The 13632-nt window shown below is 42.1% G+C and overlaps 1 protein-coding gene across 4 annotated transcripts in view; it reads left to right on the top strand.

The window, feature by feature from the left end:
* Window positions 1–13632, top strand: part of heatr3 (HEAT repeat containing 3) — a 54354-nt gene that overhangs the window by 11143 nt on the left and 29579 nt on the right. For 2 of the 4 annotated variants that reach the window (XM_068049410.1, XM_068049412.1), the window contains exons 2-5: window positions 6585–6757; window positions 9066–9156; window positions 10788–10900; window positions 11806–11915. In XM_068049410.1, the coding sequence (XP_067905511.1) occupies window positions 6585–6757; window positions 9066–9156; window positions 10788–10900; window positions 11806–11915 (487 nt within the window). The remainder of the gene's footprint in view (window positions 1–6584; window positions 6758–9065; window positions 9157–10787; window positions 10901–11805; window positions 11916–13632) is intronic. The other 2 variants (XM_068049411.1, XM_068049413.1) reach the window with 1 other exon arrangement.

Genomic DNA, 13632 nt, shown 5'->3' on the forward strand with positions numbered 1-13632 from the left:
TACGTAACTGAAGTTCCTCATCCCTAGAACCATTCTTGTGAATATTTTCTGAACTCTCTCTAATGCCTTCACATCTTTCCTAAAGTGTGGTGCCCAGAACTGGACACAGTACTCCAATTGAGCCCAAATCAGTGTTTTACAAGTTCAACATAATGTCCTTGCTTTTGTACTGTATGCCTCTATTAATAACGCCTAGAATGCTGTATGCCTTATCAACTACTTTCTCAACCTGTTCTGCCACCTTCAAAGACTTTTATACACATATAGACCCACATTCCTGTGCTCCTGCATCCACTTTAGAATTGTTTCCCTTATTTTATATTGTCTCTCCACGTTCTTCCTTCCAAAATGAATCACTTCACACTTCTGTGCACTAAATTTAATCTGCCACCTGTCTGCCCATTTCACCAACCTGTCTGTTCTTTTGAAGTTCTACACTGTTGGATCCCATCGATTACAAGGAGAGACAAAGTCCGACCGTAACTTTTAGAAACTTTATTGCAGTATATGGTTGTTACGTTGCAAGGTTACAAAAAACAAAACAAACAACGAACAAAGAGTAAGAGGGAAGAGAGAACTCACTACAGCAAGCCTTTCTTAGTTATTCAAACAAAACTCATAACCCCCCCCCCCTTTGTTTCTGAGTGGTTCACAAACCTCCGCAATTTCGTGTTGTCAGAGCCTGATTGGTATACTCGTTGACTGACCATCAACAATGGGCAGCTAATAAGCTATCTGCAGTTGTCCTGTTAGCTTCTGCTTGTTATTGTTACAAGTTGACTCCACAGCATCACAATTAGTTGATTAGCTTACTTTTAATCTGTTCTCACAGTCACTTTTACTCTGTTCCCACAGTTACACTATTCTCCTCACTTCACAGTGCTTTCAAGTTTCGTATAATTTGCAAACTTTGAAATTGTGCCCTGTACACCAAGGCCTAAGTCATTAATATATATCAGAAAGAGTAAGGGTCCTAACACCGACCCCTGGGGAACTCCACTACAAACCTTCATCCAGTTCCAAAAACATTTGTTAACCACTACTCTTTGTTTCTTGTCACTCAGCCAGTTTCGTATCCATGTTGCTATTGTCCCTTTTATTCCATGAGTTATAACTTTGCTCACAAGTCTGCTGTGCAGCACTGTATCAGATGTCTTTTGGAAGTCCATGTGCATGACATGATATGCATTACCCTCATCAACCCTCTCTGTTACCTCATCAAAAAGCTCCAGCAAGTTAGTTAAACATGATTTGCCCTTAACAAATCTATGCTAGCTTTCCTTAATTGGCCCACAATTGTCCAAGTGGCTATTCATTTTGTCTCGAATTATCGTTTCCAGGAGCTTCCCCACCACTGAGGTTAAACTGACTGGCTTGTAGTTGCTGGGCTTATCTTATTCTCCAGCCCTCTGGTACCACCCCTGAATCTAAGGAAGACTGGAAAATTATAATTTCTATGTTCACTACCAGGAGAGGGCCAATGCCAGACCACCTCTATCAAGCACATGGCACCAGAGAGTTTCCAAGTGGTGTGATCATCTATTATTGATGCAGGCGAACAAATTGATTATAGTTTTCAGTCTTTGGGGAAAATACTTCAATGCGTATCTCATGAGATTTTTTTTTAACCACCAATTTCTCTAACCCTACAGTGGAGGTCTATGAGCCACATATAAAATTTTACATTTGCTTGTGTTCATGCTGCTGATGCAAACAAATCATGATGTGCATGTGATGCTGAAACAGTGCTCAAAATTTGTTCTTAATTTTTTTGATATCGAATTCTTCTGCCATAATTCTTTCTGAAAGCATTTCTAGGAGTCTAATGCCTACCAAGTAGAATTCATTTCTGTTATTCCAAGTCCAAGTTATTCCGAGCTGAGGAGAATAATTTTACTGAGTCTTGAGCACCAAAATTATTTGCTCATCATTTACTGTTTGTGTAGTAAGAGAGCTTCATCTTTAGTTCTGGCCTTGTCTTAAGTACAGGTGGTTTGCGTAATGCAAGATAGAAGCACAGGTGAGAGTAAAGCCTGGCTCGGGTATAAAGTTAAAACCCAGCCCGAGTCCGTTAATTTTTTCTCATACCCGACCCGAAAATAGCAAACATATTATTGAAACATAAAATCATAGATTAAAAAGAAAACAATACAAAACAAAACAGCCCAGCCCAACCCGAACCCGAATGCTGAACAGAGAATATCAACCCGACCTGAACACAACACATGTAGTTGGGTTTGGTCGGGTTCGGGTCGGGTAGCTAGGCTTTAGGTGAGAGCATGTATAAAAGATACAATGTTAAGTTTGTCAAAGGGGTACATTGTTTCCCCTAGGTTAAGTTATTGTATAAGTAAATATTGGGTAGTGTCTGGCAGCTCAGGAAGGTAAACAATGGTTGCAGGAGCAGCTGATGTCACTGAACCTAGCAAGGTATCTGTTGTAGCCTCAGATTTATAACAGACAACATCAGCGAACCTAAGTCCAAAGGGCTTAGGCGCAGCTTGGCACAGCCAAGTTTTAGGGAACACCAATTGTGTAGAGGGTGTTCCTGGATTTTAGCCAGCTAAAACTGCATAACTTACCAGTGCAGAGCATTGGTATACTTGTCCAGCCTGTGCCATCCTACCCAATAAAGCATTGGCTTAGATGGTTATCTGGAGCTGAGTGAAAAGCACCCAGTTAGAAGTCTATCACTCAGTTTGGAGTAGTGAACCAACTGGTAGATCAATAACCATGCTCTGGAGTACTGTGGACCTGTCTGACTAAGTATCTGTTGGAGAAGATTGACATGGTTCTGAGTTTACTTCACCAGCCCTGTTGTCTTTTTTTTTGTTCATTCATGGGATATGGGCATTGCTGGCTGGGCCAGCATTTATTGCCCACCCCTAAATACCCTTGAGAAGGTGGTGGTGAGCTACCTTATTGAACCTTGGGGTGTAGGTACACCAACAGTGCTGTTAGAAAGGGAGTCCAGGATTTTGACCCAGTGACAGTGAAGGAACGGCGATATAGTTCTAAGTCGGGGTGGTGTGTGGCTTGGAGGGGAACTTGCAGGTTGTGGTGTTCCCATGCATCTGCTGCCCTTGTCCTTCTAGGTGGTAGAGGTTGTGGGTTTGGAAGGTGCTGTTGAAGGAGCCTTGGTGAGTTGCTGCAGTGCATCTTGTAGATGGTACATACTGCTGCCACTGTGCATCGGTGGTGAAGGGAGTGAATGCTAAAAGTGGTGGCCAATCAAGAGGACTGCTTTGTCCTGGATGGTGTCGAGTTTCTTGAATGTTGTTGGAGCTGCACCCATCCAGGCAAGTGCATACTCCTGACTTGTGCCTTGTAGATGGTGGACTGGAATTGAGGAGTCAGGAGGTGAATTACTCGCCGCAGAATTCCCAGCCTCTGACCTGCTTTTGTAGCCATGGTATTTATGTGGTTGGTCTAGTTCAGTTTCTCGTCAATGGTAACCCCCAGAATATTAGTGGGGGATTCGGTGATTGTAATGCTATTGAACATCAAGAGGAGATGTTAGATTCTCTTTTGTTTGAGATTGTCATTGACCACACTTCAGTGGCGCAAATGTTACTTGCCACGTATCAGCCCAAGCCTGAATATTGTCCAGGTTTTGCTGCATCTGGACGTGGGCTGCTTCGGTATCTGAAGAGTCATGAATGATACTGAACATTGTGCAATCACCAGCCAACATTCTAACCTTATGGTGAAGGGAAGGTCATTGATGAAGCAGCTGAAGATGGTTAGGCCTAGGACACTACCCTGAGAAATGCCAGCAGTGATGTCCTGGGACTGAGAAGATTGACCGCCAACAACCATAACCATCTTCTTTTGTGCTAGGTATGACTCCAACCAGCAGAGAGTTTTCCCCTGATTTCCATTGACTCCAGTTTTGCTTGGGCTCCTTGATGCCATACTCAGTCAAATGCTGTCTTGATGTCAAGGGCAGTCACTCTTGCATCACTTCTGGAGTTCAACTCATTTGTGCATGTTTGGACTAAAGCTGTAATGAGGTCAGGAGCTGAGTGGCCCTGGCAGAACCCAAACTGAGCGTCAGTGAGCAGGTTATTGCTGAGCAAGTGCTGCTTGATAGCACTGTCGACGGCCCTTTCCATCACTTTGATGATTGAGAGGAGACTGATGGGTCAGTAATTAGCCGGGTTGGATTTGTCCTGCTTTTTATGGACAGGACTGGACAATTTTCCATATTTTCAGGTAGATGCCAGTGTTGTAGCTGTACTGGAACAGCTTGCCTAGGGGCGCAGCTAGTTCTGGAGCACAAGTCTTCAGTACTATTGCCGGAATGTTGTCAGTACCCATAGCCTTTGCGGTATCCAGTGCCTTCAGCCGTTTCTTGATATCACGTGGAGTGAATCGGATTGACTGAAGACTGGCATGTGTGATTCTGGGGACCCCAGGAGGAGGCCGCTATGAATTATCTACTCGGCACTTCTGGCTGAAGATGGATGCAAATGCTTCAGCCTTGTCTTTTGCATGAATGCGCTGGGCAGCCCCATTGTTGAGAATGGGGATATTTGTGGAGCCTCCTCCTCCTTCTGTTAGTGTTTAATTTTCCACCACCATTCCCGACTGGATGTGGCAGAGCTTAGATCTGATCACTTCGTTGTGGGATCATTTAGCCCTGTTTATCACATGCTGCTTCTGCTGTTTGGCATGCAAGTAGCCCTGTGTTGTAGCTTCAGCAGGCTGCCATCTCATTTTGAGGTATGCCTGGTGCTGCTCCTGGCATGCCCTCCTGCACTCTTTGTTGAACCAGGGTTGGTCCCCCAGCTTGATGGTAATGGTAGAGTGGGGGATTTGCTGGGCCATGAGGTTACAGATTGTGGTTCAATACAATTGTGCTGCTGCTGATAGTCCACAGTGCCTCATGTTTTGAGTTGTTAGATCTGTTTGAAATCTATCCCATTTAGCACAGTGGTAGTGCCACACAACACGATGGTGAGTATCTTCAATGTGAAGATGGGACTTTGTCTCCACAAAGACTGCGTGGTGATCATTCCTACCAATACTGTCATGGACAGATGCATCTGCGACAAGTAGATTGGTGAGGGCGAGGTCAAGTATGTTTTCCATCTTGTCGGTTCCCTCGCCAGCTGCCGCAGACCCAGTATAGCAGCTATGTCTTTTGGGACTCGGCCAGCTTGGTCAGTAGTGGTGCTACCGAGTCACTCTTGGTGATGGACATTGAAGTCCCCCACCCAGAGTACATTCTGCGCCCTTGCTACCCTCAGTGCTTCTTCCAATTGGTGTTCAACTTGGAGAAGCACTAATTTGTCAATAGGTGGTAATCAGCAGGAGGTTTTCTTGCCCATGTTTGACCCGATGTCATGAGACGTCATGGGGTCTGGAGTCAATGTTGAGGTCTCCCAGGGCATCTCCCTCCCAATTGTATACCACTGTGCCGCCATCTCTGGTGGGTCTGTCCTGCCGGTGGGATAGGACATAGCCAGGGATGGTGATGGTGTTAGGGACATTGTATGGTTTGATTCTGTCAGTATGACTGTCAGGCTGTTGCTTGACTAGTCTGTGGGACAGCTCTCCCAATTTTGGCACAAGCCCCCAGATGTTAGTAAGGAGGACTTTGCAGGGTTGGCTGGATTTGCCATTGCCGTTTCCAGTGCCCAGATGGTCCGTCCATCCATTCCTTTTCTTAGACTTTTTAGCAGTTTTTATACAATTAAGTGGCGTGCTAGGCCATTTCAGAGGGCAGTTAAGAGTCAACTACATTGCTGTGGGTCCAGAGTCACATGTAGGCCAGACCAGGTGAGGATGGCAGATTTCCTTTCCTAAAGGACATTAGTGAACCAGATGGGTTTTAACAACAATCGACAATGGTTACCATTAGACTAGCTTTTAATTCCAGATTTATTAATTGAATTCAAATTTCACCAACTGCTGTGGTGGGAACCTATGTCCCCAGAGCATTAACCTAGGTCTCTGGATTACTAGTCCAGTGACAATACCACTATGCCATCGCCTCCCTGTACACCTTAACTCCGAAGAGCTTACCAAACATTGTTTAAACTATAACAAAAGTAAGAGGGGAAAAATGGTATTCCTTTTAGCAAATTCAAGAAGCTCGGATGGTAATCAATCTAATTGAATTGGCAAAGTTAGTATAATCCTTGTCTATATACAGGTGTTCGTTCTAGGCATTACCATCAATCATATTGAAAACTGAATTTCTCACTGGTGATGTTCAAGTCATTGCAGAAGTTAAATGCGTGTTAACTGATACAATCTGAAAGGCACTCTACTTTGTGTAAAACCTTAATCAACATTAAGCTTTAATTATATGAACCAGCAGTATGCTTATTTTGGTTCACAAATTGCGTCGATATGTAAAGGAATGTAGAATACCATGTACAGACAAAGGCGTTATTAATGTAAAGGAAGGTTACCACCATAGACTGCGCATGTAGAATATTGGATCAGAAAGAAACTAGACCAAAATGTCATTGCCTTTCTACAGGATGTATTAATTGAGAATCAGTTGTATAAGTGGGTATGAGTGTAGGACCTTATCGTCCCCTATGATGAACTGAAATTCTATTCTCTGATAGTTACAGAGCGTGTCTCCTGATGTCCGAGAATTTGCATGTGCAAATATTTCAAAACTTGTCCAGGAGAAAAAGGTGATCCCTTCATTTCTGCGGAAAGATGCTGTTCGGTGTTTGGGACCTATGTTGCTTGATCCAAGTGTTGCTGTCAGGGAGACAGCTGCTGGTGCACTCAGGTTAGCACAAAATGTTTTATAAGTTGTTACATGTGTCAAGTCAGATTTTGGTGATAACATTGTTCAATATTTTTTTAGACAGGACATTTACTTGAATGAGAGTATTTTTATCCAAACAGGGACAAGAATATCAAGATTTCAAAACTATAAGATTATAAATTACCATTTTCCTGTAACACAATTGGTGACTGTCAGCTTTTTAATAATGGATGTCTTTTTTTTTTCCAGGAATAATGATTTATAACAACTGCACCAGGACCTAACTGATCAAACAGGGAGACTTTTTTTGGTGGGGGTAGGGGGGGAGGGAAGAGAAATATTAAGTAATTTGTTGAAAATCAACTTTATCGATCTATATTAATGACTTAGACCTGGGCACAATTTCAAAATTTGTAGATGACATAAAACTTGGAAGTATTGTAAGCTGTAATGAGGATAGAGATCGACTTCAAGAGGACATAGACAGGCTGGTGGAATGGGCAGATGTGTGGCAGATGAAATTTAACGCAGAGTGTGTGAAGTGGTGTGTTATGGCAGGAAGAACGAGGTGAGGCAATATAAACTCAAGGGTGCAATTCTAAATGGGGTGCAGGAACATATAAACCTAGGGTTTATGTGCACAAATCTTTGAAGGTGGCAGGGCAGGTTGAGAGTGGCTAACAAGGCATATGGGATTCTGGGCTTTAGAGTACAAAAGCAAGGAAGTTATGATGAAGCTTCATAAAATACTGGTTCGGTCTCACCTGGAGTATTGTATCCAATTCTGGGCACCACACTTCAGGAAGGATGTGAAGGCTTTAAAGACGATACAGAAAAGATTTACGTGAATGATTCCAGGGATGAGCAACTTCAGTTACATGGATAGATTGGAGAAGCTGGGGTTGTCCTCCTTAGAGAGAAGGTTGAAAGGAGACTTGATAGACGTGTTACAAATCATGAGGGGTCTAGACATAGTAGATAGGGAGAAACTGTTCCCATTGGCAGAAAGGTTGAGAACCAGAGGGCATAGATTTAAAGTGATTGGCAAAAGAACCAAAGGTGACATTGAGGAAAAACGTTTTATACAGTGAGTGCTTAGGATCTGGAATACACTCCTGAAAGGATGGTGGAGGCAGATTCAATTGTGGCTTTCAGAAGGGAATTGGATAAACACCTGAAGGGGAAAATATTTGGAGGGCTATGGGGAGGGGGGTGGGACTAGCTAAATTGCTCTTGTGGAGAGCTGGCAGACTCAACAGGCTGAACGGCTGCCTCCTTTGTTGTAACCATTATTACGACCGAGGCGGGAAGAGTGCACTGCCTTTTCTAGTTCCACTTCTCCACAGGTCACAACATCTGTTTAAATGTTTATCTAGTTACCGATACAGCCAATCATATACTTTTTTTTTGGTTTTTTAATCCCTGAACAAAATACACCAACCAGGTTTCTATAATAAACAACGAAATTATCAGTTTATTATAAAACAAGACTTAACCAGTAACGAAGCAAAGCAGGTTAAAATATGAAAGTTCCCTTTTTAAAAATTCTCCGACTGCGCGCACTCACACAGGAAAAACAGACAGGAATTCACTCTGCAGAGGTCTGTTACAAAAAAAAAGACAAAAAAAACTACTTTGGCCAAATACTTGCTAATTCTTGATGATAAAAGAAAGATGTGGAAGGAAGTCAGTTGTCCCTTTTTTTTTTTTGGTCTGACATCCGGGTATACGGAGACGGGTCACTGGGATCATTTCAGAAGCAGTCCGTTCTGGAGATGTTGAGAATTATTCTAGTAGGCTTTCTAGGAGAAATGTGGCATCATCCGCCAGCAAACATCTGAATTGCAGGATTGTTTCCAGCTCCTCGGGAGCTATACGGCACCAGGGATTTTTTTCCCCACACTGGATCTTGGCAGGACCTCTTCAAAGAGGTAGAGGAGGAGGTGAGCTGGGTGTTTTTCCTTGGCAGGAAAACACCAACTGTCTTCTAACAGTGCACACCACAACTGACTGAAAACAATGTTCAAACCGAAACCGAGAGTCGACCTCCTGACCTCCACAAACCTTGACGTGGCATCTCTGTAACCATTTTTTTCCCCATGTCACCAAGGGTTATGCTGTTTTCTGAGCCCAAATCACAGGTGGCCTCTAGAACAGGTGGCTTTCAAACAATATCTTAAGTCCTGTTGGTGAACTTGGTTTAAAAACACAAGTACTCAAAAAAAAAAAAATTAAAAGAAATGGAAGCATTTTTGTAACACCATTCTGTGATATGCTTCGAAGTGGGGTTGTAAACATGTCCATGTCTAATATGAATTGTTTGTTCTAGCAGAAACCTTAGTGCTTGTGGAGGATACGATGTTTGTGATGAGATGGTGAAGCAAGATGTTATGACCCCCCTTATTGCACTGTTGCGGGAGGTAAGCTCTTTGTGTAAAATGCAAATCCATATGCTCTTGTTTCATATTTTCTGCAATTTGCTTCCTTTGACGTCTTCCTCCATAAGAATATAAACAGGAACAGAAGTAAACCATTTGGCCCCTCGCATCTGCTCTGCCATTTAATAAATCTTCCACCTCATCTACGCCTTCCTGTACTATCCCCCCCACATCCCTTCATTCCCTTAGTATCCAAAAATGTATCGATCTCTAACCTGAAAATATATATATATATATATATATTGAGCATCTGCAGCTCTCTGCAGTGGAGTATTCCAAATATTCACAACCCTTTTGAGTGAAGAAACCTCTCCTCAACTTAGTCCTAAATGGCCAACCTGTTATTTTGACACTATGACCCCGAGTTCTAGACTCCTCAGCCAGTGAAACATTCTCCCAGCATCTACCCTGTCAAGACCCTTCAAAATTTTATGTTTTTTATTTTTTTATTTAGAGATACAGCACTGAAACAGGCCTTTCGGCCCACCGAGTCTGTGCCGACCATCAACCACCCATTTACACTAATCCCATATTCCTACCACATCCCCACCTATCCCTATATTCCCCTACCACCTACCTATACTAGGGGAAATTTATAATGGCCAATTTACCTATCAACCTGCAAGTCTCTGGCTGTGGGAGGAAACCGGAGCACCTGGCGAAAACCCATGCAGACACAGGGAGAACTTGCAAACTGCACACAGGCAGTACCCAGAATGGAACCCGGGTCGCTGGAGCTGTGAGGCTGCGGTGCTAATCACTGCGCCACTGTGCTCATTTCTCATTCATCTAAACTCCAGGGAATATGGGCCTAGTCTACTAGTCTACTCAATCTGTCCTCACAGGTCAGTCCCCTCCCTAGGAATCAGTCTAGTGAACCTTCTTTGCACTCCCTGTAAGACAAGTACATTCTTCCTTGGGTAAGGAGACCAAAACTGTACGCAGTACTCCAGCTGTAGTCTTACCAAGGCCCTATACAATTTCAGTAAGACTTCTTTACTCCTAGCCTTTATTACAAAGTGGTTGGAGTATAACACACCATTTGTTTTCCTAATTGCTTGCTGTACCTGAATGTTAACTTTGTGTTTTGTGTACCCAAGGACACACAAATCTCTCTGAATACATTTCCCAGTCTCTCGCCATTTAAAAAATATTCTGCTTTTCAATTTTCCTACCAAAGTGGATAACTTCACATTTCTCCACATTATATTCCATCTGCCACGTTCTTGCCCACTCATTTAACCTGTTTAAATCCTTTTGCAGCCTTTTTGCGTCCTCCTCACAGTTTACTTCCCCGTCTTTGCATCGCCAGCAAACTTGTGGTGTGTTGGTATCGGAGAATGTGTGGAATATTGGCCTTTGGCGTCTATATAGTCAACTGCTCAGAGAGGAGGGGAAGCAGCTGTGGAAAAATCCTGGTACCCTGACATTGGCGCAATTGAGAATTGGAACTCTCATATTGGGAATTGTTGCAGTGTAGCACTAAATGGCTCAGATGTTTGAATTCCATGGCAACATGTTACTTTTTCAATTTGTCCTCTTCAAGTACATGCTGAGAAGAACATAACTAACTTAAATCCCAATGAACTATTTCTGTTGCTTTTTGGTTACAGTGTTGTACGGGATTAGATGCAAATGTGGTCAGTCCACAAAAACAGAAAGGTGCAGATAAAAACTATGTAGAGGACATAGCCAATGAGGCCATCCACCTTCTCTGGAATTTATGGTAAGTTTATTTTTCATCAAATGCAAAGAGTCAGAGTAATTAACAGTAAGCTGTCATTAATGTGCAAATATTTTAGTGCAGATTTTCTTGATCGCTCTTTAATGATTTTGCAGTGCAAACTTTATTATCACTTTTAAGGTAAGTAGTTTATGTTTTGGAAAATGCCCATGATGGCATTTGGTAAGAAATCAAGCAGAAGTGTTCATTTCACCTCCTGCAGCATTGTACATTCTTATAAATTCTTTAACAGTACATTGCAAAATACTGCAGATAGAATTCCTGAGCCCTTGCCAGCAGCAAGGTACTGGGTCCATTAAGGACGTGGATCAGAAAATCATGGGTGCACTGCTCACTATTTCTATCCATTGATTTCAATGGATAGAGAGTTGTGGGCAGCACACCCATAGTTTTCAGCTCTCTACCCAGGGACCAGGCATCTTGATGGGTGAAGATTTGGAACATCTACTGCAGGATGTTGGATTCTGCTATTGGTTCTGCTCAAAACAGCCCAGTGGAATAATCAAGTAATACCTAAAGTTGGACATTGATGTATGCTGTTCTAACACAGCAGCCACAAAATTTTTTGCTGCCTTTCAGGTTACCAACTAACAATTGTCCTCCAAGCATCAGCTAGGAATTGCTGCTGCTTTGATGAAGACAGTTGCTCCCAAAGTGACTTCCATTTTTACAAATTAATGTAAACATTATTTTGCTGCTCACGGGCGTATTTTGTTTGAGAAATATGCCTGATGATGAGGTGCCGAATTCTGTGAGCTTAGATTGAAAAGGTGAATACTTTGTATACAGACATGAAGGGGTCTCAGCCCTGTAAACTAAACTAATATAATGTACTGTAATTGTATTGAAGAGAAGGGTTGATTGGCATTTTTCTCTTGTTTTCATAGTGAGAGCAGCAGCACAGCAGTGTCTGTCTTTAACAAAGAAGGTTTATTGGATGTCTGCATTCCGTGCTTGAGACAATTCAACACCAACGTAGAGCTAGCCATTTCTGCAGGTGAGTAGTCTTAACAAAAATAATTTAGTGTGTTGTGAGCGTGTTGGATTTATGGTAAAATTTTAAGATATGACTCACTTCATACAGTAGGTTAAACAAAAAGAATAATTAGAGGGAAAACCATTAGCAACCTTGAGTAAAATTTGAACAGTTTTCATGTTTAATTCCCGTTTAATTATTTTCTGTCTTTAAAAAAAAAAATGTTTCAATGGTGGATCCTGATGACTGCTTTCGAAGCATTGACAGTGACAATACCAACTAATGATTAAACTATCATTGACTTAGATCTGAGTGGGACATAAGTTTTAACATAGCAGTGTATAGGAAAGGACAAATGTTTGGTCCATCTTGCCAGCCTCAGACTTCAAAATTAGAAAATACTTTCACAACTGATGTCGCTCCAAGTGATTTTTCTCACCAAATGACAGTCCTGCTCCCGCTTGAAACTTAACCTCGTTGCCTCACCGGGGAGTCCATTCTAAACACTATCACGCTCTTGTATCTGATCTCATTTTACCTTCCTTCCTTCTGAACTTCTTCCTTCCCCACTTGTTGTCAACCACAAGGCCATGGTAAACAGTTTCTAAGTCTCATCTTGTCAATGCTCTTTAAGGATCTTAACTGATTCAGTAACATCCATTCTTCATCTTTGTCATAAACAAACTCAAACGCAGCTGATTGTAGCTCAGATGTCTGATACCACATGGGTAGCTTTTTGCTGCACCTTTTCCAGTATTATGATGTGCTGCTACAACATGATGACAAGAATTGCACAGGAGTGCAGTTGTGTGTGTCGGCCCTTACGCCATGTTTACTCTGTCAAATATTGTAGAGCTTGGTCGGTATGGTGTCCTATTGTGTGAGCTCATGGAACTACCTTTTTTGTAGTGTTCTTCATACTATTCAATGCTATTCTGTTCTAATGCTAATTCTATTCATACTCTTAACTGCATGCATATGCCTGTTTTGTTTAATTGAGACCAGGAAGCTATAGGTCAAGGCTGTTGATGGAAAATTGCAATGTGAATAATCATTGTGAAGTCACAAGATATATTTTTTGCGTTCGGCATGTGGTCAAATTGGGCCTTAGTGGAGCACTCTGTGGCTTCCTTGGATCAATTTTGACATTAGTAACATGCTACATTGGTGCATTTGTAGTTAACTTCAATATTTAGGAAAGACTAGCTCTTGTATAATGCATTCTCATGTCATTTGAAACATCTCAAAGCTCTTCACATTCAACTGATCACCCTTGAAAAGCACTGTTATTATTGTAGGCAAATGCAGGTGGCAAAAGATCCTCAAAACAGCAATGAGATGAATGACCAGTTATTCTGTTTTTTATGATTGAAGGAGGAGTGTTGGTCCACTCGTTTGGGAGAGTTCCTCTGCTCTGTGAATAATGCTGTCCACCTGAACCACTGGAACAGATTGCTGCGGCTTCAGTTTTATTTCTGCTTCAAAGAACTCTGTGACAAGGCAGAATTCCCTCAATACTGCATTGAAGTGTTAGCCTAGATTATATTACTTGAACCCATATCCTTCTGACTCAGGAAAAAATGCTCCCAATGGAGTCAAGCTGACACTTAATATATGCAAAGGAGATGGACTTTAAATCCCCTAATGGGAGGACTGCCTACACACAATGTGTAGATGGGGTTTATTTTTCTTTCTGTAAAATTTTCATGTGAATGCTTCATAAATGAATTCTAGGATG

Source organism: Heterodontus francisci, chromosome 17, assembly GCF_036365525.1.
Source record: "Heterodontus francisci isolate sHetFra1 chromosome 17, sHetFra1.hap1, whole genome shotgun sequence".
Lineage (NCBI taxonomy): Eukaryota > Metazoa > Chordata > Chondrichthyes > Heterodontiformes > Heterodontidae > Heterodontus > Heterodontus francisci.